Source organism: Pseudophryne corroboree, chromosome 2, assembly GCF_028390025.1.
Source record: "Pseudophryne corroboree isolate aPseCor3 chromosome 2, aPseCor3.hap2, whole genome shotgun sequence".
Classification (NCBI taxonomy): Eukaryota; Metazoa; Chordata; class Amphibia; order Anura; family Myobatrachidae; genus Pseudophryne; species Pseudophryne corroboree.
The window spans coordinates 929,793,651-929,820,042 of record NC_086445.1 but is presented as its reverse complement, the minus strand read 5'-3'; the positions used below and the strand labels follow the sequence as shown (position 1 = coordinate 929,820,042).

At 46.1% G+C, this 26,392-nt stretch overlaps 1 protein-coding gene across 15 annotated transcripts in view; it reads right to left on the bottom strand.

The window, feature by feature from the left end:
* The window catches only part of TSPOAP1 (TSPO associated protein 1), a 941,658-nt gene that overhangs the window by 135,129 nt on the left and 780,137 nt on the right, over positions 1-26,392 (bottom strand). For 14 of the 15 annotated variants that reach the window (XM_063956204.1, XM_063956202.1, XM_063956206.1 and 11 more), the window contains 3 exons: positions 25,271-26,350; positions 22,373-22,481; positions 22,095-22,288 (listed from right to left, as the gene is read on the bottom strand). In XM_063956204.1, coding sequence (XP_063812274.1) covers positions 22,095-22,288; positions 22,373-22,481; positions 25,271-26,350 — 1,383 coding nt within the window. The remainder of the gene's footprint in view (positions 1-22,094; positions 22,289-22,372; positions 22,482-25,270; positions 26,351-26,392) is intronic. The other variant, XM_063956216.1, reaches the window with a different exon arrangement.

Below are 26,392 nucleotides of genomic sequence, written 5' to 3'. Positions count from 1 at the left end.
ATACTGTCCTTATCTAGGATATCAATATTTCCAGTCAGGGAATCCGACCACGCCAACCCAGCACTGCCCATCCAGGCTGAGGCGATTGCTGGTCACAGTATAACACCATTATGTGTGTAAATACATTTTAGGATACCCTCCTGCTTTTATCAGCAGGATCCTTAAGGGCGGCCATCTCAGGAGAGGGTAGAGCCCTTGTTCTTACAAGCGTGTGAGCACCTTATCCCCCCTAGGGGGTGTTTCCCAACGCACCCTAACCTCTGGCGGGAAAAGGTATACTGCCAATAACTTTTTAGAAATCAATTGTTATCGGGGGGAAACCCACGCATCATCACACCCTCATTTTATTTCTCAGATTCAGGAAAACTACAGGTAGTTTTTCCTCACCAAACATAATACCCCTTTTTTGGTGGTATTCATATTATCAGAAAAGTGTAACCATTTTCCATTGCCTCAATCATGTAATGTGTGGCCCTATTGGAAATCACGGTTGTCTCTTCACCGTCGACACAGGAGTCAGTATCCGTGTCGGTGTCTGTATCTGCCATCTGAGGTAACGGCCGCTTTAGAGCCCCTGACGGCCTATGAGACGTCTGGACATGCACAAGCTGAGTAGCCGGCTGTCTCATGTCAACCACTGTCTTTTATACAAAGCTGACACTATCACGTAATTTCAAACCGTACATTCACTCAGGTGTCGACCCCCTAGGGGGTGACATCACTATTACAGACACTCTGCTCCGTCTCCACCTCATTTTTCTCCTCATACATGTCGACACAAACGTACCGACACACAGCACACACACAGGGAATGCTCTGATAGAGGACAGGACCCCACTAGCCCTTTGGGGAGACAGAGGGAGAGTTTGCCAGCACACACCAGAGCGCTATATATATACAGGGATAACCTTATATAAGTGTTTTTCCCTTTATAGCTGCTGTATTGATTTATACTGCGCCTAATTTGTGCCCCCCTCTCTTTTTTAACCCCTTTCTGTAGTGTAGTGACTGCAGGGGAGAGCCAGGGAGCTTCCCTCCAACTGAGCTGTGAGGGAAAATGGCGCCAGTGTGCTGAGGAGATAGGCTCCGCCCCTTTCTCGGCGTCCTTATCATCTGTTTTTCTGTATGTTTTGGCAGGGGTTAAATGCATCCATATAGCCCAGGAGTTATATGTGATGCATTTATTTTAGCCATAAAAGGTTTTTATCGATTTATTGCGTCTCAGGGCGCTGCCCCCCCCAGCGCCCTGCACCCTCAGTGACCGGAGTGTGAAGTGTGCTGAGAGCAATGGCGCACAGCTGCAGTGCTGTGCGCTACCTTATCTGAAGACAGGACCGTCTTCTGCCGCCGATTTTTCCGGACCTCTTCGCTCTTCTGGCTCTGTAAGGGGGCCGGCGGCGCGGCTCCGGGACCCATCCAGGCTGAACCTGTGATCGTCCCTCTGGAGCTAATGTCCAGTAGCCAAGAAGCCCAATCCACTCTGCACGCAGGTGAGTTCGCTTCTTCTCCCCTTAGTCCCTCGATGCAGTGAGCCTGTTGCCAGCAGGTCTCACTGAAAATAATAAACCTAAACTAAAACTTTCACAAAGAGCTCAGGAGAGCCCCTAGTGTGCACCCTTCTCGTTCGGGCACAGAGATCTAACTGAGGCTTGGAGGAGGGTCATAGGGGGAGGAGCCAGTGCACACCAGGTGATCCTAAAGCTTTCTTTAGATGTGCCCAGACTCCTGCGGAGCTGCTATTCCCCATGGTCCTTACGGAGTTCCCAGCATCCACTCGGACGTCAGAGAAATACCGATACATCGCTGCTCTACTAAATAGAACAGGATCCGGGATCCCCATACCTCCCTCTTCACGCAATAACTGCAACCTAGCGTAGGGGACCCTCGGCCGTTTACCCGCCCATAGAAATCTAGTGAAACACTGTTTAAGAAAAAGGACATCTTTCTCAACGAGGGCTATAGGGAGCATAAGAAGAAAATAACAAATCTTGGGAAAGACAACAGATTTAATAACTTCCGCACGACCCAGAAGGGACAAGGGCAGAGACGCCCAGTCTGTAAGGATTTTAGACACCTTAGACAAAATAAGACCAAAGTTAACCGAATATAACTCCGATAGGGAGGTAGGGATCTGGACCCCTAAATATCTAAGACTATCGTGAGCCACAGGAAATCGGGACAGGACCGGGTGTAATGAAAAAAGGGAAGAATCTCCTGAAAGGAGGAGAAGCTCAGATTTGGATATATTAATTTTGTACCCTGCAAAGGAGCCAAATTGTTCACTCAGGGAGACAATCGCAGGGATGGACGTATCAGGATGGGAAATAAATAAAAGCATATCATCAGCATACAATGATAATTTTACTATGGTGTCCATTATTTTTATGCCTGTAAATCTGGGAGAATTTCTCAAGGAGACAGCTAGGGGTTCTAAAGCTAAGGCAAATAGTAAAGGCGACAATGGGCAGCCCTGTCGTGTGCCACTCTGGATAAGAAAAGGGGAAGAGAGGATACCATTCCCCAGAACTTGAGTAGATGGAGATTTATATAATCGGGAAATAAGAGAGAAAGTCCTCGGATCACCAAATCGGTGGAGCGTTTCATATAGGTGGTCCCAGGTGACCAGGTCAAACGCCTTTTCGGCATCAAGCGACAATAATAGATTAGTGTTAGTGGGTTGGAAAGCCTGCATAACAGTCAAGACCTTTCATATATTGCTTGCTGATTGCCTACCCCACACAAATCCGGTCTGGTCCGAATGAACTATATCTGGAACTATTAATTTAAATCTATTCGAGAGGATTTTAGTGAACAATTTATAATCCGTGTTTAGGAGGGAAATCAGACATATATAATGTCTATTGTGAGAGGCAGAGAGGTTCCTGCATTAGGAGGAGGAGCAGGCCCTGACATGCCACATTGAGCATTATGGGGTTGCTCCAAGGTGGGTAGCTCTTAGCTTAGACATATTGTAGTAAGGAGCCATTATCATGTGGCTCCTTGCTGGTTAATCTTAGACCCAGATTGGGGTAATGGAGGTGTGAGGTGTGGTGCCTCTGGACTGGCTGAGCTGGATGGCTTTAGTGTGGCATACCTTTACATTCTATTAACACTTTTCACTTATTTTTTAACACTATTTCTCTATTTTAATTACATTTCATTTTTGTATCACCCTCTCTATAGCTTCGGCTTCCTAAATACTAATTTATTAACACTATAGTTTTTTCACTGGTATGCTACGCTGGGCTTTCTGGTTTATGCTGGTGTTTTGGGGTGCCACACCCTGCACCTAGATATAGCGCTAGGGACCCCAAATATACAGAGACGCCTTGATGCGGCTTTGGGGCTTAACCACACATTTGCGCAAATATGTGTAACGAAGATCTCTGAATTCTATTATTATGTGGGATTTATATCTGGTTACTGTTGTCATTCAGGGTGCTGAGGGAAACAAAATGTCTTTTTTTCTTGATAAGAACTGGGTGACTCAGGATCCCGGCCAGGCTTCGGGATAACCTTTATGACTGCAGAGTTAAAATATTGAGGCAAGGGAGCACCCTGCATGAAATAATTAAATAAAGCAGAAAGAGGTTCACATAATCTAGCAGATAGAATTTTATAGTAGTCATTTGCAAAACCATCCGGGCCCGGAGTCTTCCTATTGCTGCAGAAACTTCCTCAGTGGTAATAGGTGAAAGGAGAGAAAGGCACAGTGCGTCTCTGACATTTGGGGCAGATCAGTAGAAGACCAAAAGCCAGACTTGTGAGTCTGATTAATAACGGGGCGTGCATAAAGATTGGTGTAAAAAGACTGTAGCACCTCAGCGATCTCAGCAGAGATCTGTACCCTGTCCCCACCTGGGGTGAGGAGAGAGTGGATGACCACTTTAGGGTGTCTGCCTTTCAACAAACGGGATAACAGTTTGCCAGACTTGTTGCCGTGTCTGTAAATGCCACAGTCTCTTGAAAATGAATATTTGGCTTCCATCTGGGAAAGAAGGGTATCAAACAATGTTTTTTGTGTAAGATAACATTCCCTAGTAGAAGGGGAGGGGGAGGATAAAAATTCCTGAAAAGCATGAGTAAGAGCCGCCTGGGCTTCCATGTAATGCAAATTAAAATCTAAATCCCTTTTTTTACTATAGGACATAATATGTCCCCTGACTACCGATTTTGACGCCTGCCAGAAAGAGCAGGATCATCGCGCAGTCTCTCTCCATTATGCGTATGATAATCCAGCCATGCTGCATCTATTGAGGAGCAGAATTTCAGAGAGCCACTTAAATGAGAGGGGAAGTGCCAGGAACGAAAAGGGGATTTTTCAGAGAGAAGCATCAGTTTCATCCAGCACAAAGCATGGTCTGAAATACAGATATCCTCAATTTTAGAATCAGCCACTTTCGAAAATAAAGAGTCTGACAACAGCAGATTATCAATCCTCGAAAATGTGTGGTACGCAGCTGAGAGGCATGTAAATTCTCTTTCTAATGGATAGCATACGTGCCACACATCCACTAAGGAGAGCTGCAAGCAGATATAGGGGATACCAATACGTGGTAACGAGGGGGGGAGTGCGAGGGGAGGGGGGGGGGGATTTATCCAAAGCAGGGGAAGAATATAAATTAAAATCCCCACCCAGGATTATAGGAATTTCAGAGTAACTTAGTAGTTTTGGGACAATGTGCGTATAAAATTGCTTAGAGTAATGATTGGGAGCATAAATATTACATAGTAGGAACTGGGATGTATACAGTGTGACATCTGCCAGTATATAACGGCCCTGAGTGTCATCTAAAATTGCATGGACAGAGATAGGGGCAGTGTGCCTAGCTAAAGTAACCACTCCCCTAGCCTTATAGGAGAAAAAGGAAGAGGCTACCACAGACCAGCCCATAGTGTTCTGTTTTGCCACCTCATTTGGCATAAGGTGAGACTCCTGAACAAAGACAACATCCACCCCTACCTTTCGAAGATAGAGCAAAATCTTTTTGCGTTTGGCAGGAGAGTTGATCCCTCCCACATTCCACGTACCGATACTCAGACTAGCCATGCATCAAATGAACTGGGAAGACCTGAAAACCTGCGCAGTAACCATGATATCTACAGCCGCCGATAGTTAGATATAAAATATACAGGGGCAGACACAAAAGGAAAAGAAGGGGAAGGAGAGAAAAGAAGGGGGAAAAGAGGGACAGAAACATAAAAACACACAAGATATAACTTCAACATTGTGAAAGAAAGTCCTGCTAAGGACAATCATAACTCCAGAAAAACGAGAGCAACCGGTTCAAGCAGACACAGAGGCCGTCAAAGACCGCCAATGAGCCAGCCAGAATTATGAAAACCTGAGGAAAAAATGAGGGAGGGGCGGCACCCCACCCACCCTCGGCAACATAATAAAAAGATATACATATGAAAAGAAAAAATATCAGAGCACACAGAGCATGTTACAAAAGACAAAAACGCAGCCTTCCACATATGAATGTAAAAAGAGTGGAGAAGGGGGAAATATCTCTGCTAAGCATACATAATCATTCTGGTAAGATTGCATGGCTACACAAATACAACAAATGAGTAATAAAAATCTAAAGCATAATACAGGGCAAAAAGGCTCAGCCCGCTGTATAAGACCAAAGTCTCTTTTGGGAAAAGAAACACCTGCAGCTGATCCCACAGCAATAATTAAATTGGCAGACAGAACAGGAAACAAAGAGAAGTCCCGAGACAATACTGAGCCATCACGATCCGGGGCGTCATCTGCCGGAGAGGAGTCGTCAACTGCTATGGAAGCTTCAGAAACATAAGCCTCTGCATCTGCGAGATTTGTAAAGTCCCGGAAAGAGTTACCCTCGAACAGGCGTAGTCTTGCGGGGAAGAGCAGTGCAAATTTCCTATTCGCCTTTACTAATCGGGAACAAAGGGGAGTAAATTCCCGACGTGCCCGGGAAACCTTCGCGGAGTAGTCTTGGAAAATGGCCAAACGAGCTCCTTCCCATTGTAAATTCCTATGTTTCCTGGATGCCGTCCATATTGCTTCCTTATGGAGAAAGTTCAAACATTTAAATATAACCACACGTGGTCTGCTATTAGGCGAAGAGCGTGGGGGACCCAGTCTATGGGCTCTCTCGATGACTAAGCCAGTGCATTCATCTTGAATATGCAATAAATCCAGGAGGGACGTTTGTAGAAAAAGGGTCAAGTTAGGACCTTTCAGTGACTCAGGGAGCCCCAGCACCCGAAGATTCGATCTCCTCGATCTATTTTCAAGATCATCCTCATTATTCAGCAGCTGGAAGTGAGATTTCTGGAGTTCATCATATGCTTAAGATCCCCAACATCCTGGAAAGTCTCCCCCAGCCTTTATTCATTTGTAAGAAAAGTATTTGATAACTGCTTGATTTGGGATTTTAGGTCTTTCACTGCCTGCTGCATTTTAGTAGCATGTGCATTCATGATAGGCTCCATGGCATCCCTAACAGCTCTCACTACATCAGCATAAGTCACTGGAGAAGCAGGGGAGCAGTCAGGCTCACCTGAAGGAGAAATGTGCTTTGCAGAAGCCTGTTTAATGCTGCCAGCAGCCTGCAGACTCGTTTGTGAGCTAGGTGCGGCGGCCATCTTGGATTCCCCCGGCGTTTTTCAGACCTCGATCTCTGGGTTTTAGGGGGCATGGGGGAGGATAGAAACCTTTCCATCCAGTCCCCAGCACTTTCCCACAAGTGGTATGCGCCAGGTGCGGAAAAAAGCCGCGAGCGAGAGGCGCTGTGTGCTGCGGTTGCCGAGGGTGCAGGAGAGCTGCAGAGATCAGCTTCTCCTCACATGGGCGCCAGAACCAGAAGTCCTATTTGCTGCTATTTGAAGTGCAATTGATCACACAAATTCATCCCACACCTTTCGCTATCATACATCCCCACAGCATAACACTAACTAGATGCTTCATAGTAGGTGTTGTACACTTAGGAAGCAAATCTTCTCCAAATCTTCTGCAGACATATTTCATTACATTACTACCAAATCTGGATATACGAACCCCATGGAGGGAGAATAACCACCGTGCCCGCAGCGAGCCCGCAAGGGGCTCATTTGCGCTCACCACTGTCGGTATGCCAGCGGTCGGGCTCTCGGCGCCGGTATGCTGGTCGCCGGGAGCCCGGCATACCATACTACACCCCTATCACAGCATGGTGTTGCAGATCTTTTCCTACCTTTACCAGTTTGGGTTTGAATGGCGTGAGTCTGTTGATACTTATTCCAGTTTTGAAATCCCTCCTTTGGTTATGTTGCCACCTACTTTTTTTATAATTTAGTTGTGTTACCTTCTTCACGTAAAGTAAATTATTTTGTATCTCTTTCTAAGTGAGCAGTCAGCTCTTTTTACTTTGCTTGTCATACTAAATAAGTTACACAGCTTACTTCAGAAAATGAAAGCAAAAAACACCCCAAAAAACCCCCATTAAAAAAAAAAAAAACATTGACCAACTTCGTGATAATCAAACAACTAAACAAGATGTTTTATCATCAATTCTGGTAGCTACAAATGTGAGCTTACCCATGCTAACACCTTATTGGATCCATCTTGTGGCATTGCAACACCTGATTAGCTCTCATAACAATCATTCCTATTGGTCAGTTCTGAGTTGAAGAAATCACCTCTCTTTACATAAAAGTCTCCCTATCTTTATTTAGCTATACCTTTTTTTGTAATAAGGATAATTCATTATGGTTAACTGCATTATATTGTGTATAAAGTATGTTTCCAGTGATATATACCTTCATAGGATTTTCTTTAAAAATAATTCAGTTATGCACAAAAATCACCCAATTAAAACCTAACACACACATTTTTCAAAAGGTTACCACAATTATGGCCACTATAGTATAGTATAGTCCATGTCTGTGCCAATAAAGGTGCAGTAAAAACAGGATTTGAATTATCTACCGGTAAATCCATTTCTTACAGTCCGTAGGGGATACTGGGGTTACATTTAGTACCATGGGGTATAGACGGGTCCACTAGGAGCCATGGGCACTAAGAATTTGATAGTGTGGGCTGGCTCTTCCCTCTATGCCCTTCCTACCAGACTCAGTCTAGGAAACTGTGCCCGAGGAGACGGACATACTTTGAGAGAAGGATAGATAAAGATAGTGGTGAGATTCCTAACCAGCACACCCAGAACAGAGGAAAGCTAATCTAAGCTTTATTTCAACAGTAGGTTCACTATTTGTGATGGTATTAATTGAGAACAGAATAAAGGTTAAGTTTTATAATGCATTCATAGTGAAAAAATTCAACACACGTTTTTTCTTTTCATTGTTTATTATTCATTATCAACAGAGTGCTTCCAAAAAAGGTTATTTTGTCTTTTTCTCTTTGTTTTCTTGTAGCCCCTTTCAAAAACGTCTGGACCTCAGGGAGAGAAGCCAAATGTTTTTGAAAGAAAATGGACAAGGCCGAAATCTGGAATTTGATGGAGCCCGGACGTGGCCCACAACCACACCTGCCTGCAGAAAATGAAGGCAACGTCCCAGGTGAAATTCCACCGCAGAATAAGTTCTGCTCTCACAACAAGAGACGTATTTCTTCCAAATACGATGGTAATGTTTAGACGTTACCCCCTTCCCGGCTTGGATCATAGTCGGGATAATTTTGTTAGGGAACCCTCTTCTGGCTAGAATCAGCTGTTCAACTTCCATGCCGTCAAACGTAGCTGCAGTAAGTCCTGATAGACGAACAGGCCCTGTTGCAGAAGATGCTCGCGAAGAGGAAGAGGCCACGGATCTTCGAGGAGCATCTCCAGAAGGTCTGCGTACCAGGCCCTTCTTGGCCAGTCCGGAGCAATGAGTATTGCTTGAACCTTTTCCCATTTTTATTCTTTTGAGAATTCTTGTGATCAGTGGAAGTGGAGGAAACACGTACATCATCTGATAGACCCATGGAGTCGTCAGAGCGTCTACCGCCACTGCCTGTGGGTCTCTCGACCTGGAACAATACCGCTTGAGCTTCTTGTTGAGACGGGAGGCCATCATGTCGATGTGTGGATATCCACACCGACTTGTCAAGCACCCGAACACTTCCGGGTGAAGACCTCACTCTCCCGGGTGCAGGTCATGTCTGCTGAGGAAGTCTGCTTCCTAGTTGTCTACTCCCGGAATGAAGACCGCTGACAACGCCACAGCGTTTTTTCTGCCCAGAGGAGAATTCTTGACACCTCTGACATTGCTGCTCTGCTTTTCATTCCGCCCTGTCAGTTTATGTACGTCACTGCCGTCACATTGTCCGACTGGACCTGAATGGCCCGCAAGTGAAGAAGATAAGAGGCCTGCAGAAGGGCGTTGTATATGGCACTGAGTTCCAGAATCTTGATTGGAAGGATGACTTCCTGACTTGACCATCTTTCTTGAAACTGCACCCCATGGGTAACTGCTCCCCAACCTCTGAGGCTTGAGTCCGTGGTTAACAGGATCCAGTCCTAAATTCCGAACCTCCGACCCTTGAAGGGAGATCCTGGCTTTTTCGTGACAGACGGATCCTCTCGTGCATGTTAAGATGCAATCCGGACCATTTGTCCAACAGATCGAGCTGGAAGGGTCTTGTGTGAAATCTTCCGTATTGATGCCCCTCGTAAGAGGCCACAATTTCCCCCAGAAGGCGAATGCATAGATGCACAGATAGCCTGGTTAGCTTCAGGACATCCCGATCCATCGACTTGCTTACCAATGCCTTTCCCAACGGAAGGAACACTTTCTGCGACTTCGTGTCCAGTATCATTCCCAGGAATGGGAGCCTCCGTGTTGGCTCTAGGTGAAATTTCGGAAGGTTCAGAATCCACCCGTGATCCTGGAGAAGTTTGGTTGAGAAACCAATGCTGTCCAGCAACCTCTCCCTGGACGGCGCCTTTATCAGAAGATCGTCCAGATACGGAATTAAGTTCACTCCCTGCTTGCGGAGTATAAACATAATCTTTGCCATCACTTTGGTGAACACCCTCGGTGCCGTGGAGAGACCAAATGGCTGGGCCTGGAACTGGTAGGTGACAGTCCTGCAGTGCAAACTGTAGATATGCCTGATGAGGCGGTCAAGATCGGAATGTGAAGGTACGCATCCTTGATATCCAGAGACACAAGGAATTCCGCTTCCTCCAGACCGGAGATCACTGCTCTCAGAAACTCCATCTTGAACTTGAACGCTCTTAAGAACAGGTTCAAGGACGTGAGGTTCAGAATTGGTTGTGCAGAACCGTCCGGTTTCCGTACTACAAACAAGTTGTAATAGTACACCTTGTTGTGCAGATTTGGTGGAACTGGAACAATGACTTGCGTTTGTACCAATTTTTGGATGGCCTGTTGTAAAGTTATACTTGCCTCCTGTCAAGCTGGTAAGCCTGATTTGAAGAATCTGTGAGGTGGGAGCTCTTGGAACTCCAGTCTGTAGCCCTAGGAAATAAGATCTATGACCCAGGGATACTGGCACGAACTTGACCAGATGTGACTGAAGAATTTCAGTCTGGCTCCCACCTGACAGCCCTCCAGACATCGCGGTCCACCGTCATGCTGAAGGGTTGGAGGAAGCAGAGCCTAAGCACTTGCAGTTGCTGGTTTGCGTGGTTTACCTCTTGCGCCTCTGGAGGCCGTAGAAGCACCTCTGGATTTTCCCTTAAACTTGGCTGTCCGAAAGAACTGTAAATTTGAAGCTGAATAAGCTTTCCTGGCTGGGGAAGCTGCGGAAGGAAGATACATAGACTTACCAGCAGCAGCTTTTGAGATCCATTTGTCTAGTTCGTATCCAAACAAGGCCTCTCCTGTGGATGGTAGGCCTTCCACGCCTTTCCTGGAGTCCGCATCAGCAGTCCACTGGCGTAGCCACAAGCCCCTGCGTGCTGACACTGCCATAGCGGTGGTGCGTGCATTAAGCAAACCAATCTCTTTTATGGGTGTAGTATGTTATGCCGGTGGTCGGACTCCCGGCGCCCAGCATATCGGCGGCGGAATCCCGACTGCCGGCATACCGACAGCTGGGCGAGCGCAAATGAGCCCCTTGCGGGCTCGCTGCGCTCCGGGCACGGTGGCGCGCTATGCTATCTATTATCTCTCCAGGGGGGTCATGGACCCCCAAGAGGGAGAAAAGCTGTCGGTATGCCAGTGGTCGGGATTCTGCCGCCAGTATGCTGATCGTCGGGAGCCCGGCCGCCGGCAAACTGAAGACCACCCCTCTTTTATTGGCTTCCACCACAAAGTTTGCAGAGTCCTGTATATGCTGCAGGAGTAAAACAACATCCCGTCCTCCCAGACAAGGAATCTAACCCCTCAATTAGGTTACCTGACCATTTAGCAATGGCTTTTGTGATCCACGCACATGCAATAGTGGGTCTCTGGGCCACCCCAGCAGCTGTGTACAATGATTTGAGTGTAGTCTCAATTTTACGATCAGCCGTAATACAATTTTTAAAATACAATTTTTCGTGACACCCTAGAGACTGATGCGTCCACTATCGGTGGCTTTTCCCATTTTTTCCTATCCTCCAGAGGAAAAGGAAATGATGAGAGCAATCTTTTATGGATTTGAAACTTATCAGGATTAACCCACGGTTCTTCAAACAGGGTATTCAATTCCTTTCATGCAGGAAAAGTGACAGAGGACTTCTTTTTTACATTAAAAATAAGATTTTACTTACCGATAAATCTATTTCTCGTAGTCCGTAGTGGATGCTGGGGACTCCGTCAGGACCATGGGGAATAGCGGCTCCGCAGGAGACAGGGCACAAAAGTAAAAGCTTTAGGATCAGGTGGTGTGCACTGGCTCCTCCCCCTATGACCCTCCTCCAAGCCTCAGTTAGGATACTGTGCCCGGACGAGCGTACACAATAAGGAAGGATTTTGAATCCCGGGTAAGACTCATACCAGCCACACCAATCACACTGTACAACCTGTGATCTGAACCCAGTTAACAGCATGATAACAGCGGAGCCTCTGAAAAGATGGCTCACAACAATAATAACCCGATTTTTGTAACAATAACTATGTACAAGTATTGCAGACAATCCGCACTTGGGATGGGCGCCCAGCATCCACTACGGACTACGAGAAATAGATATATCGGTAAGTAAAATCTTATTTTCTCTGACGTCCTAGTGGATGCTGGGGACTCCGTCAGGACCATGGGGATTATACCAAAGCTCCCAAACGGGCGGGAGAGTGCGGATGACTCTGCAGCACCGAATGAGAGAACTCCAGGTCCTCTTTAGCCAGGGTATCAAATTTGTAGAATTTTACAAACGTGTTCTCCCCCGACCACGTAGCTGCTCGGCAGAGTTGTAATGCCGAGACCCCTCGGGCAGTCGCCCAGGATGAGCCCACCTTCCTTGTGGAATGGGCCTTGACAGATTTAGGCTGTGGCAGGCCTGCCACAGAATGTGCAAGTTGAAATGTGCTACAAATCCAACGAGCAATCGTCTGCTTAGAAGCAAGAGCACCCAGTTTGTTGGGTGCATACAGGATAACAGCGAGTCAGTTTTCCTGACTCCAGCCGTCCTGGAAACCTATATTTTCAGGGCCCTGACAACATCTAGCAACTTGGAGTCCTCCAAGTCCCTAGTAGCCGCAGGTACCACAATAAGCTGGTTCAGGTGAAACGCTGACACCACCTTAGGAAGAAACTGGGGACGAGTCCGCAGCTCTGCCCTGTCCGAATGGACAATCAGATATGGCTTTTGTGAGACAAAGCCGCCAATTCTGACACTCGCCTGGCCGAGGCCAGGGCCAACAGCATGGTCACTTTTCATGTGAGATATTTCAAATCCACAGATTTGAGCGGTTTAAAATGTGATTTGAGGAATCCCAGAACTACGTTGAGATCCCACAGTGCCACTGGAGGCACAAAAAGGGGGTTGTATATGCAATACTCCCTTGACAAATTTCTGGACTTCAGGAACTGAAGCCAATTCTTTCTGGAAGAAAATTGACAGGGCCGAAATTTGAACCTTAATGGACCCCAATTTGAGGCCCATAGACACTCCTGTTTGCAGGAAATGCAGGAATCGACCGAGTTGAAATTTCTTCGTGGGGCCTTCCTGGCCTCACACCACGCAACATATTTTCGCCACATGTGGTGATAATGTTTTGCGGTCACCTCCTTCCTGGCTTTGACCAGGGTAGGAATGACCTCTTCCGGAATGCCTTTTTTCCCTTAGGATCTGGCGTTCCACCGCCATGCCGTCAAACGCAGCCGCGGTAAGTCTTGGAACAGACCTGGTACTTGCTGAAGCAAGTCCCTTCTTAGCGGCAGAGGCCATGAGTCCTCTGTGAGCATTTCTTGAAGTTCCGGGTGCCACGTCCTTCTTGGCCAATCCGGAGCCACGAGTATAGTTCTTACTCCTCTACGTCTTATAATTCTCAGTACCTTGGTTATGAGAAACAGAGGAGGGAACACATACACCGACTGGTACACCCACGGTGTTACCAGAACGTCCACAGATATTGCTTGAGGGTCTCTTGACCTGGCGCAATACCTGTCCAGTTTTTTGTTCAGGCGGGACGCCATCATGTCCACCTTTGGTCTTTCCCAACGGTTCACAATCATGTGGAATACTTCCCGATGAAGTCCCCACTCTCCCGGGTGGAGGTCGTGCCTGCTGAGGAAGTCTGCTTCCCAGTTGTCCACTCCCGGAATGAACACTGCTGACAGTGCTATCACATGATTTTTCGCCCAGCGAAGAATCCTTGCAGTTTCTGCCATTGCCCTCCTGCTTCTTGTGCCGCCCTGTCTGTTTACGTGGGCGACTGCCGTGATGTTGTCCCACTGGATCAATACCGGCTGACCTTGAAGCAGAGGTCTTGCTAAGCTTAGAACATTGTAAATTGCCCTTAGCTCCAGTATATTTATGTGGAGAGAAGTCTCCAGACTTGATCACACTCCCTGGAAATTTTTTCCCTGTGTGACTGCTCCCCAGCCTCTCAGGCTGGCATCCGTGGTCACCTGAATGCCGAATCTGCGGCCCTTTAGTAGATGAGCACTCTGCAGCCACCGCAGAAGAAACACCCTTGTCCTTGGAGACAGGGTTATCCGCTGATGCATCTGAAGATGCGATCCGGACCATTTTTCCAGCAGATCCCACTGAAAAGTTCTTGCGTGAAATCTACCGAATGGAATCGCTTCGTAAGAAGCCACCATTTTTCCCAGGACCCTTGTGCAATGATGCACTGACACTTTTCCTGGTTTTAGGAGGTTCCTGACTAGCTCGGATAACTCCCTGGCTTTCTTCTCCGGGAGAAACACCTTTTTCTGGACTGTGTCCAGAATCATCCCTAGGAACAGCAGACGTGTCGTCGGAAACAGCTGCGGTTTTGGAATATTTAGAATCCACCCGTGCTGTCGTAGAACTACTTGAGATAGTGCTACTCCGACCTCCAACTGTTCTCTGGACCTTGCCCCTATCAGGAGATCGTCCATTTTCTTTCAAGAAGAATCATCATTTCGGCCATTACCTTGGTAAGGACCCGGGGTGCCGTGGACAATCCAACCGGCAGCGTCTGAAACTGATAGTGACAGTTCTGTACCACGAACCTGAGGTACCCTTGGTGAGAAGGGCAAATTGGGACATGGAGGTAAGCATCCCTGATGTCCCGGGACACCATATAGTCCCCTTCTTCCTGGTTCGCTATCACTGCTCTGAGTGACTCCATCTTGATTTGAACCTTTGTATGTAAGTGTTCAACTATTTCAGATTTAGAATAGGTCTCACCGAGCCGTCTGGCTTCAGTACCACAATATAGTGTGGAATAATACCCCTTTCCTTGTTGTAGGAGGGGTACTTTGATTATCACCTGCTGGGAATACAGCTTGTGAATTGTTTCCACTACTGCCTCCCTGTCGGAGGGAGACGTTGGTAAAGCAGACTTCATGAACCTGCGAGGGGGAGACGTCTCGAATTTCCAATCTGTACCCCTGGGATACTACTTGTAGGATCCAGGGGTCCACTTGCGAGTGAGCCCACTGCGTGCTGAAACTCTTGAGACGACCCCCCCCACCGCACCTGAGTCCGCTTGTACGGCCCCAGCGTCATGCTGAGGACTTGGCAGAAGCGGTGGAGGGCTTCTGTTTCTGGGAATGGGCTGCCTGCTGCAGTCTTCTTCCCTTTCCTCTATCCCATGGCAGATATGACTGGCCTTTTTCCCGCTTGCCCTTATGGGGACGAAAGGACTGAGGCTGAAAAGACGTTGTCTTTTTCTCCTTTATACGGCAATACTTCCATGTGCCGTTTGGAATCTGCATTACCTGACCACTGTCGTGTCCATAAACAACTTCTGGCAGATATGGACATCGCACTTACTCTTGATGCAAGAGTGCAAATATCCCTCTGTGCATCTCGCATATATAGAAATGCATCTTTTAAATGCTCTATAGTCAATAAAATACTGTCCCTGTCAAGGGTATCAATATTTTCAGTCAGGGAATCCGACCAAGCCACCCCAGCGCTGCACATCCAGGCTGAGGCGATCGCTGGTCGCAGTATAACACCAGTATGTGTGTATATACTTTTTAGGATATTTTCCAGCCTCCTATCAGCTGGCTCCTTGAGGGCGGCCCTATCTGGAGACGGTACCGCCACTTGTTTTGATAAGCGTGTGAGCGCCTTATCCACCCTAAGGGGTGTTTCCCAACGCGCCCTAACTTCTGGCGGGAAAGGGTATACCGCCAATAATTTTCTATCGGGGGAAACCCACGCATCATCACACACTTCATTTAATTTATCTGATTCAGGAAAAACTACAGGTAGTTTTTTCACACTCCACATAATACCCTTTTTTGTGGTACTTGTAGTATCAGAAATATGTAACACCTCCTTCATTGCCCTTAACAAGTAACGTGTGGCCCTAAAGGAAAATACGTTTGTTTCTTCACCGTCGACACTGGAGTCAGTGTCCGTGTCTGTGTCGACCGACTGAGGTAAAAGGACGTTTTAACGCCCCTGACGGTGTTCGAGACGCCTGGACAGGTACTAATTGGTTTGCCGGCCGTCTCATGTCGTCAACCGACCTTGCAGCGTGTTGACATTATCACGTAATTCCTTAAATAAGCCATCCATTCCGGTGTCGACTCCCTAGAGAGTGACATCACCATTACAGGCAATTGCTCCGCCTCCTCACCAACATCGTCCTCATACATGTCGACACACACGTACCGACACACAGCACACACACAGGGAATGCTCTGATAGAGGACAGGACCCCACTAGCCCTTTGGGGAGACAGAGGGAGAGTTTGCCAGCACACACCAAAAACGCTATAATTATACAGGGACAACCTTTATATAAGTGTTTTTCCCTTATAGCATTTTAATATATATAGTCATATCGCCAAATAAGTGCCCCCCCTCTCTGTTTTAACCCTGTTTCTGTAGTGCAGTGCAGGGGAGAGCCTGGGAGCCTTCCCACCAGCATTTCTGTGAGGGAAAATGGCGCTGTGTGCTGAGGAGAATAGGCCCCGCCCCCTTTTCGGCGGGCTTCTTCTCCCGTTTTTCTGAGACCTGGCAGGGGTTAAATACATCCATATAGCCCCCAGGGGCTATATGTGATGTATTTTTAGCCAGAATAAGGTACTATCATTGCTGCCCAGGGCGCCCCCCCCAGCGCCCTGCACCCTCAGTGACCGCTGCTATGAAGTGTGCTAACAACAATGGCGCACAGCTGCAGGGTGAGACCTGTGTTCCGACTCCCTCTGGAGCTAATGGTGTCCAGTAGCCTAAGAAGCCAATCCATCCTGCACGCAGGTGAGTTCACTTCTCTCCCCTAAGTCCCTCGATGCAGTGAGCCTGTTGCCAGCAGGACTCACTGAAAATAAAAAACCTAACAAAACTTTTACTCTAAGCAGCTCTTTAGGAGAGCCACCTAGATTGCACCCTTCTCGGCCGGGCACAAAAATCTAACTGAGGCTTGGAGGAGGGTCATAGGGGGAGGAGCCAGTGCACACCACCTGATCCTAAAGCTTTTACTTTTGTGCCCTGTCTCCTGCGGAGCCGCTATTCCCCATGGTCCTGACGGAGTCCCCAGCATCCACTAGGACGTCAGAGAAATAAGATTCCTCACACTCCTCTGACACCTTATCAGGTATTTCCAGAACATCTCTGATAGCCTCTATTCCCTGTGACAGAGTAGCATCCCCCCCTCCAAATCCACCTCACCCGACTCCATGTCTGACCTGTCAGCGTCAAGAGTCAGACTGCAGGATATGGGCCAGAGATCGTTTTTGCAGGCAAATGGGAGGGGATTGAGACGCTGGTTTGGGGGCTCAGTCTCTATTCATAAACTCATCCACAGTCTGTCTTAAGTATTGCGTCTCTTTCTCATTGCGGAATAGTTTTGTAGAATTATTTGAGATCATTCCCTTAATGGAATTAACAGACTCCGGTTCAGCCCCGCTATTCTGGGAAGATGCACTGCCCTGAGTACCCCCCAGTGAAGAGGAACACTCCCACTGTACAAGAAACACACTCTTTGCCTGACATAATGTAAATGTGACAGCGTGCGCACACACACACACACACACACACACACACACACACACACACACACAGAATCAGAATAAGTTTTATTGGCCAGGTGTACTCACGTACACTAGGAATTAAGCACAATTGACCATCAAAGAGCCCTTCAGGGAGACACAGAGTTATTTGGAGCAAGCCCCCACCTCGCCCTGATCGCTAATGCCAAGCTTAGTACACTAATAATCGTTCCTCCCCTGCTATGAACCCCTGGTACCGCTGAGGTAATCTGGAGTCTCTCCGGAGGAGCTGCATTGTCCCTGTCAGTCAGCGTCTGTGTCCACTGCAGAGGGAAAATGGTGCTGGTGAGCTGCTGGATCTGCTCATATTGAAGGCCCCGCCCCTTCAAATGGCACAGTCTTCCCGCTTTTTTTATACTGACTGAGGTAATCTGGTGCTTAAAATGGAGAAAAAAAACATTTTAGGGCTGTTTTTGCTGTGCGTCTCTGTACCCTCATAATGGCCGGCGACCCGCTAGTCAGGACGCCGGCTTAGTACTCACCACTCTTCTGGCTCGGTTAGCGGTGGCGGCGTGCTGCGGGAATGTACGCTCGCCATGGTGCGGCTTGCGAATATTTCCCTCAGGAGCTCAGCGTCCTGTCAGCAAGGAATGGAACCATTAACCCTTCAAGAGGTAACCCCCCCCCAACCCCTCCCCCCCGCCCACCCACGAAGCATGCAAGCTGGTGCTAACCAGCCCTGCCTGAAAAAAACATACATATAGAATAAATGCAGAAAACTCTTCAGGAGCTTCCATAAGTGTGACCGGCTTCCCCGGGCACATTTTCTAAACCTAGTCTCGTAAGAGTGGCATAGAGGGAGGAGCCAGCCCACACTATCAAGTTCTTAAAGTGCCCATGGCTCCTAGTGGACCAGTCTATACCCCATGGTGCTAAATGGAACCCAAGTACCCTCTAGGATGTAAGAGCACACCAATTATATATGCATAAAGCATTTAATACCCTCTGGTCATAAAAAAAACCCAATGCATTGGCACAAATAGTGAAATATCAAAAATTGCAGTCAATAATAGGAGTATTAGTATAGTCACCAATTCCTCAATAGTATTGGGGTGTTTAAGAATCACCCATCCATCAGTCTAGTATACTGTTTCAGTGGTATTGCCACCTTCTTCCAGGACTGCCTCAATAACACTGCCAGTAAAGGTGAAATATATACCTAAACTAACCTGAATAATACCTGAATCACCTAAGTTCACTACAAATTAATCAATGTAAATAACATGGACATACTGTACCATAAAAGTACCTTATATGGCATGTCCATGTTATTTACATTGATTAATGTGTATTGAACTCAGGTGATTACTCCAGATGGAAACTTGCATGAATTATGACTTTTCAGCAGGTTTAATCACTGTGTACATACAATTATTGTTACAGGTGCCCAAACTCCAGACTAAGCCTCTATAATCTTAGTTTCTAGTGTCCCCCAATAGGTTGAGGGACTCCTTTGCTGTGTGAAGTATAAGGCTATATACACTTTTTAAATGCTTGGTGTGGACTTACTTGATTGCAGACCATAAATTACAGTACATTTATCGTTTTAAATTTGTGATAAGCAAACATTAAGGATGAGCAAAATTGCTTTAAAGTTTTTTGCAACCCGAGTTCCATGGTGACACAGGCCATTTTTGCAGAAATGCACAGTTCAAACAATAAAATCTTGGAATTGAGTTTTTGCTTTTACAGCACTGTCGCCCAAATGTATTAAGCCTTAGCAATAGATAAAGTAAAGATGGATAATGGGCGGTATTCAAATGATCTATCTCCTTTCTAAAGTGATCCCCGTTTTTGCGCCCATAGTAATCAGGTTTAACTACAGAAAGGGTTGGGCGCCCTCACTGCCCCAGGGGTAGCGAGCTGAAATGTTTATACTACGCCCGTTAGCAGAAACAGAACGGGTGTGGTAGGGGGATGGGGAGAATTGAATACCGCCCAAAAAGTGATAAATGACCAGCCAATCAGCTTCATAACTGCCATGTCACAGGTTGTATTTGAAAAATGACAGTTGGCCGCTGGTTGGCTTGTCATTTATCACTCTTTATCAGTCTCCACTTTGGCCATCATTCCGAGTTGTTTGCTCGCTAGCTGCTTTTAGCAGCATTGCACACACTAGGCCGCCGCCATCTGGGAGTGTATCTTAGCTTAGCAGAATAGCGAACGAAAGAGTAGCAAAACTGCTACTAAATAATTATTTGCAGTTTCTGAGTAGCTCCAGACCTACTCACAGATTGCGATCAGCTCAGTCCGTTTAGTTCCTGGTTTGACGTCACAAACACGCCCTGCGTTCGGCCAGCCTCTCCCCCGTTTCTCCAGACACTCCCACGTTTTTCCGACATGCCTGCGTTTTTTAGCACACTCCCAGAAAACGCTCAGTAACCACCCAGAAACGCCCCTTTCCTGTCATTCACCGATAAGCAGTGCGAATGAAAAGCACCACTGAAGCCACAGCAAAACTGCTAAGTTTATAGTAAAATAACGAAGCGCATGCGCGCTGCGTACCATGCGCATTTAGCAGCAAATCGCTGCATAGCGAAAATCGTCAACGAGCGAACAACTCGGAATGACCCCCTTTATCTCTTGTTAAAGCTTAATACATTTGGGCCTGTATTTGTAAACCGCATTTCTAAGAATATATAATCTATGAATAGAGCTTGGATGAAAAGCATTCACTCATTCTGCTGCAAGGAATTGTTGCAACAGCACTGGGAACTCTCAATTCCAACTCCACCTGTCAAACACCCAAATACTAAATCACTTGGCACTTTCTAAAAATGTGCTTTTCTCTAAATTAAACTTCCATGTAGTTTTAAACTGTTCTTCATATTTTCACACACATGCACTTATATACACTGCTCAAAAAAATAAAGGGAACACAAACAACACAATGCAACTCCAAGTCAATCACACTTCTGTGAAATCAAACTGTCCACTTAGGAAGCAACACTGATTGACAATCAATTTCACATGCTGTTGTGCAAATGGAATAGACAACAGGTGGGAATTATAGGCAATTAGCAAGACACCCCCAATAAAGGAGTTGTTCTGCAGGTGGTGACCACAGACCACTTCTCAGCTCCTATGCTTTCTGGCTGATGTTTGGTCACTTTTGAAAGCTGGCGGTGCTTTTACTCCAGTGGTAGCATGAGACGGAGTCTACAACCCACACAAGTGGCTCAGGTAGTGCAGCTCATCCAGGATGGCACATTAATGCGAGCTGCGGCAAGAAGGTTTGCTGTGTCTGTCAGCGTAGTGTCCAGAGCATGAAGGCGCTACCAGGAGACAGGCCAGTACATCAGGAGATGTGGAGGAGGCCGTAGGGGGGCAACAACCCAGCAGCAGGACCGCTACCTCCGCCTTTGTGCAAGGAGGAACAGGAGGAGCACTGCCAGAGCCCTGCAAAATGACCTCCAGCAAGCCACAAATGTGCATGTGTCTACTCAAACAATCAGAAACAGACTCCATGAGGGTGGTATGAGGGCCTGATGTCCACAGGTGGTGGTTGTGCTTACAGCCCAACACCGTGCAGGACGTTTGGCATTTGCCAGATAACACCAAGATTGGCAAATTCCACACTGGCGCCCTGTGCTCTTCACAGATGAAAGCAGGTTCTCACTGAGCACATGTGACAGATGTGACAGAGTCTGGAGACGCCAAGGAGACCGTTCTGCTGCCTGCAACATCCTCCAGCATGACCGGTTTGGCAGTGGGTCAGTAATGGTGTAGGGTGGCATTTCTTTGGGGGGCCGCATAGCCCTCCATGTGCTCGCCAGAGGCAGCCTGACTGCCATTAGGTACCGAGATGAGATCCTCAGACCCCTTGTGAGTCCATATGCTGGTGCAGTTGGCCCTGGGTTCCTCCTAATGCAAGACAATGCTAGACCTCATGTGGCTGGAGTGTGTCAGCAGTTCCTGCAAGACGAAGGCATTGATGCTATGGACTTGCCCGCCCGTTCCCCAGACCTGAATCCAATTGAGCACATCTGGGACATCATGTCTCGCTCCATCCATCAACGCCACGTTGCACCACAGACTGTCCAGGAGTTGGCGGATGCTTTAGTCCAGGTCTGGGAGGAGATCCCTCAGGAGACCATCCGCCACCTCATCAGGAGCATGCCCAGGCGTTGTAGGGAGGTCATACAGGCACGTGGAGGCCACACACACTACTGAGCCTCATTTTGACTTGTTTTAAGGACATTACATCAAAGTTGGATCAGCCTGTAGTGTGTTTTTCCACTTTAATTTGGAGTGTGACTCCAAATCCAGACCTCCATGGGTTAGTAAATTTGATTTCCATTGATCATTTTTGTGTGATTTTGTCAGCACATTCAACTATGTAAAGAACAAAGTATTTAATAAGAATATTTAATTCATTCAGATCTAGGATGTGTTATTTTAGTGTTCCCTTTATTTTTTTGAGCAGTGTATATTATTGGATGCTCTAAAGTAGGTTAATGAAACTTTGATCTTTACACATGTCTTCAAATACTGATAAAGAACTTAAATCAGGAAGACAAGTTAGTTTGAAAATATACCTGTAAAATCTGTCCTTCTTTGAAGGGAAGTTCTTCCATATAAGCATCAGGGTTAGGCGACATGGTCTCCGGATCATAATCAAAAAGGGACACAAATAGTCTTACAGAATCTCCTTCTTGATTTTTCGAGATGTTTTCTCTATTTTCCAATGTATTTTCCTGACAATAATTTGGCTGTGTAGAATGTTCTGCATCTGTTTGAGAGAAATAACCCTTTGGTAAGACAAAGCCTTACATCATACATAATATATGAACAACAAGAAACAGAGAAAAAAGACCTGATTCAGAATCTGAAGTTAGACGGCTTTTTCTTGCTTTCCTGTCTGAAGCTACAATTTCTGTTGGACTGGACACTGATGGCATCAATGGGTCTTCATTCACATCATCCTAGAGATAAAACAATAGACTTTAAAATACAAATCTAGGAATTAGGTAAATCACAATGTGGACCAAGCGAAGCAGCACACACAACCAAAAATGCTTTATGACACCGACATATAATACTCCTCGCAATAATTTACAACAATCCCAGGATAATCTTACAGAATGGTAACACAGGCAACTTGCTTGATTTATTAATTTTTCTATATATATTAATTAGACGTCATTTAGATAGTGAATTCTTGTTTTATAGAAGTGATCATTTACCAAGAAGGGAAGATTACACACAATGGGCGACATTCAATTGTTATCTCGTGCCCAATCGCTCATCTAAAGTGACGGGAGATTACGGGGCAATATTCAATTGATCTATTTTGTTGTGAATATCGCACTCACAGGGATATATTCAATTGAAGTCGAAAGCTACCGTCTGTCGAAAAGACGTCAGTCTTCGACTTTTTTAGGTCGGAAGGGGTTCCGACCTATTCAATCTAACCCCAAATTATTCAACAAGTCGAGGAATTAGACTTGTCGAAAAGCACGTGGATCGGCGGAATAGCTGCCGATTCGCGTGCTTGTGTCAAAAACCTTTTCAACCATCTCAATTAGACTTTAAAAAAAGTCGAAGTGAGATGCGGGAGCAGAGACGGGGAGAGCAGCGTCGGGGGATGTATCACAGCCGCCGCACACAGTAGCGTCCACCCGGCTCCAGCAAGCGAGACCTCGCTTGCTGGAGCCGGGTGGACGCTGCCGTGAGTGGCGGCTGTGATGCGGGGAAGGGGAGAGGCAGAGACAGGGGAGGAGACTGGGGAGAGCGGCGCTACAGCAGCGGCTGTAGCGCTGCTCTCCCCCGTCTAAGCTCCCGCTTATCAATAAGACTTTTTATAAAGTCGAATTGAGAATGCATTGAATAGCCCAGGTCAGATCCATTCCGACAAATGAATGTCGGAGTGGATCAAACTTCAATTGAATATACCCCATAGTCAGGTTTAACTGCATAAAGTGGCTACACCTGACTAAACTAATGGGCGCGACGCGAAAAGTCCTATATGGGCGCCCAAAGGGGTCACTTTGCACATTTCAGCTCGCCACCCCCTGGTCAGTACTTGTTTGGGGTACTGCTAAGAAACACCAGGTGCAGTAAACTTGACTGGAAAGCAGAAGGAACATTCCCTTAATCCTCTTTCTTCTCTTCTTTCGATATAGAAAATAATACAGTTTAAAGGTTCCATTTGAGAACATACAAGTCCTCTCCTCAAACGTAACATTTTCTTTTGGCTCAAGTACTACTTTCTCACTGTTTATTCAATAGCCCAGAGGTTCCCGAACTGTGTGCCGTGGCTCCCTGGGGTGCCTCGGGACACTTGCAGGGGGCCCTGGGTTGGTGGTCCAGGACCAATTCAAATTATTCATGGTCAATATAATAGGCAAAACCAGTGCTGGTGACTGCCAGTCATGAAATATGTGGCCAAACAGAAGCAAATCTTGTCCCTCACCACACAACTGACCCTAAGGATGACATATAAACGCGATCTACTTAATGTAATATTTCTTTCTAAATTTCTTAATAAGAAATTTTTGGCCTAGGGGTGCCATGAAAAAAAAGTCTGATATTCTAGGGCGTCGTGATTCAAAAAAGTTTGGAAACCACTGCAATAGCCTATTAATAAATTTCACTATTCACCTAGCAGGCTATACACTCTTGTCTAACCTGCTGCATTAACATGCCTATGGTGGCACCACTGTTAGATATCTATACAGAAGGTGGATTAACACCAAATTAGGCAACAAACCACTGATCCTACTGGTGCTAAGAACAATACACGGGATACCACTTTGGGAGAATTTAGCCATCTACTTATGGTTAGTAGACATATGCGAGGCTACTCCTGTTATTATACTGAATAATTCTTCACCCAGGCAGTATCTACGGTTTATTAATTATCATTGTCATATTTTAATTTTGAATACTACGACTTGATTGTCACACTATATTTTAGATGATTCATATTAAAGGTTAAATTTTATTGTCTATTAATTTTTCATATAAGAGTGCCCCAGCACAGAGTCTTTCTTTTTCTCTTTTTTATTTTCACCCCCGGGGGTAGCAAGCTGAAATTATGTTTTGCGACCATCGGCAGAAACAATTGAATAGATGGCGGTGAGCACGAACGGGTGTGGGGAGAAAGAATTGAATCTCGTCCAAAGCCTAATTAGCTGGATCTACTTGTTCATGTAAAACACATGAGATCTTTATCTGGGAACTGGTTATCCATAAATTTTCAAAAAGAAAGGACAAAAAATAAATAATTGCTGCCAATTACTATATCCCCACCAAGTGACTTCCCTTTCAGGCACTAAGAGGAGCACTGGAAACAATGAAAGAGGAAAAAGTCAGGGGCAGTATAACACAAAAAGAAAAAGAAAAAAAAAGGTCTTTTTAATGTTATTTTAAAGAAAGAAAAAAAAACATCTAACTAAATATGGTGCTTCAAGCCATGGGAAACCCATATCTGAAAGAATGCAGCATATAACATTCTAAATTGACATATATTGTGTAAATTATTCGATAAGGAATACTGTATGTTTAATAAAGCACTATACAAAGCACTCAATACAAAAGCAGTCAATGAGCAGCCGTGAGTAAGCTCCACAATGCCGATTTTCAGCTGGTAGATGTCTGAGACCACGTATAAAGCAAACGAAGACGAGATGGCGCTAGCAAAGCTACAGCCACTACATATGGCATCTAAAAACCACGGAGGGGAGGAAACAATTGGGAAATCAAGCATCACCTTTTCAGCATATGCCCATCGAGCTGTCATCAGAGTTTTATTACTTGCTGCTCTGCTAACTTGTTCAAAACTATTGCTGCCCTGCTGGGTTCCATAGATTTTTCCAACGTGGAGTCGAGGCTGTGATTCCTTGGCGTATTCTGTTTCTACAGCATGAACCTTAATTGGTCTCTTAACCTCCTTCTTCTTTCTTGTATACTGGATAGGCTCAGAGCAGGTGGAGCTTTCACTCCACCCTTCCCTGTCTGTCTGAGAGCTGTCATCCCATAGATCAACTTTAGTCCGAAAGACACAGCGAGCTGGGGATAACAGCTCCTCCTCCTCTTCTGTATCATATTCTACATCAATTTCTAAATAGTTAGTGGTGAAAGGACTAGGAACTTTTGCTTTAGCGTTCGTGGGACCAGCGAGCCGATGCCTTTGATAATGTCGAGATTGCTTGGTTTTCAAACTTTTGCGGCTTATTGTGGAGGTTTCCCGAGATGTACTGTTTGCTACCAGCTCTTTCTGGTTATAGAATCTGGAATTGTAAAATCCTGCTTGGTTAGAACTAGGGGATAATCGGCTGCAGTGCTCCCTGCCGTCATTCTGTCTTTTTCGGTTTGGCTCTGTGAGACTGTGGGTTCTTTCATTTACATGGTTGTCTCTTTTTGCATTCCATGTAATGCTTTCAGAAACAGACTGCTTCACATAGTCAGGTGAAGAATAGGAAACACAACTTTTTGATTTCAGATGCCAATCCTGATCAAGGCAGGCACAGTTTTCACCGACACATTCCGCTTTGCGGCTGTTTGCAGCCATCTCTTTGCCACACGTCTCTGTGGGTAAGTTTACACAAGCTTCAGTTATGGTATTCTGTGGAAATGCAACCTGAGCTTTCATGTATTGGTACTTCTGTGTCTCCATGTGGCAAAGCAGGGTTTTGGAAATAATGCGTGGAGAATTATTCTCCTCCTCTTCATCTTCTTCTTCAGTTACCTCTGGTATACTAAATAGTTTCTTACTGCAATGTTTCTGCAGAGGCAGATCCAGAATCCTCTCAAGAATTTCCTCATCGCTGTCTGTCTCACAACAGTCCAACTACAAGTGTTTTCAAAGGAATCAAAAGCACAGGAGTATAAC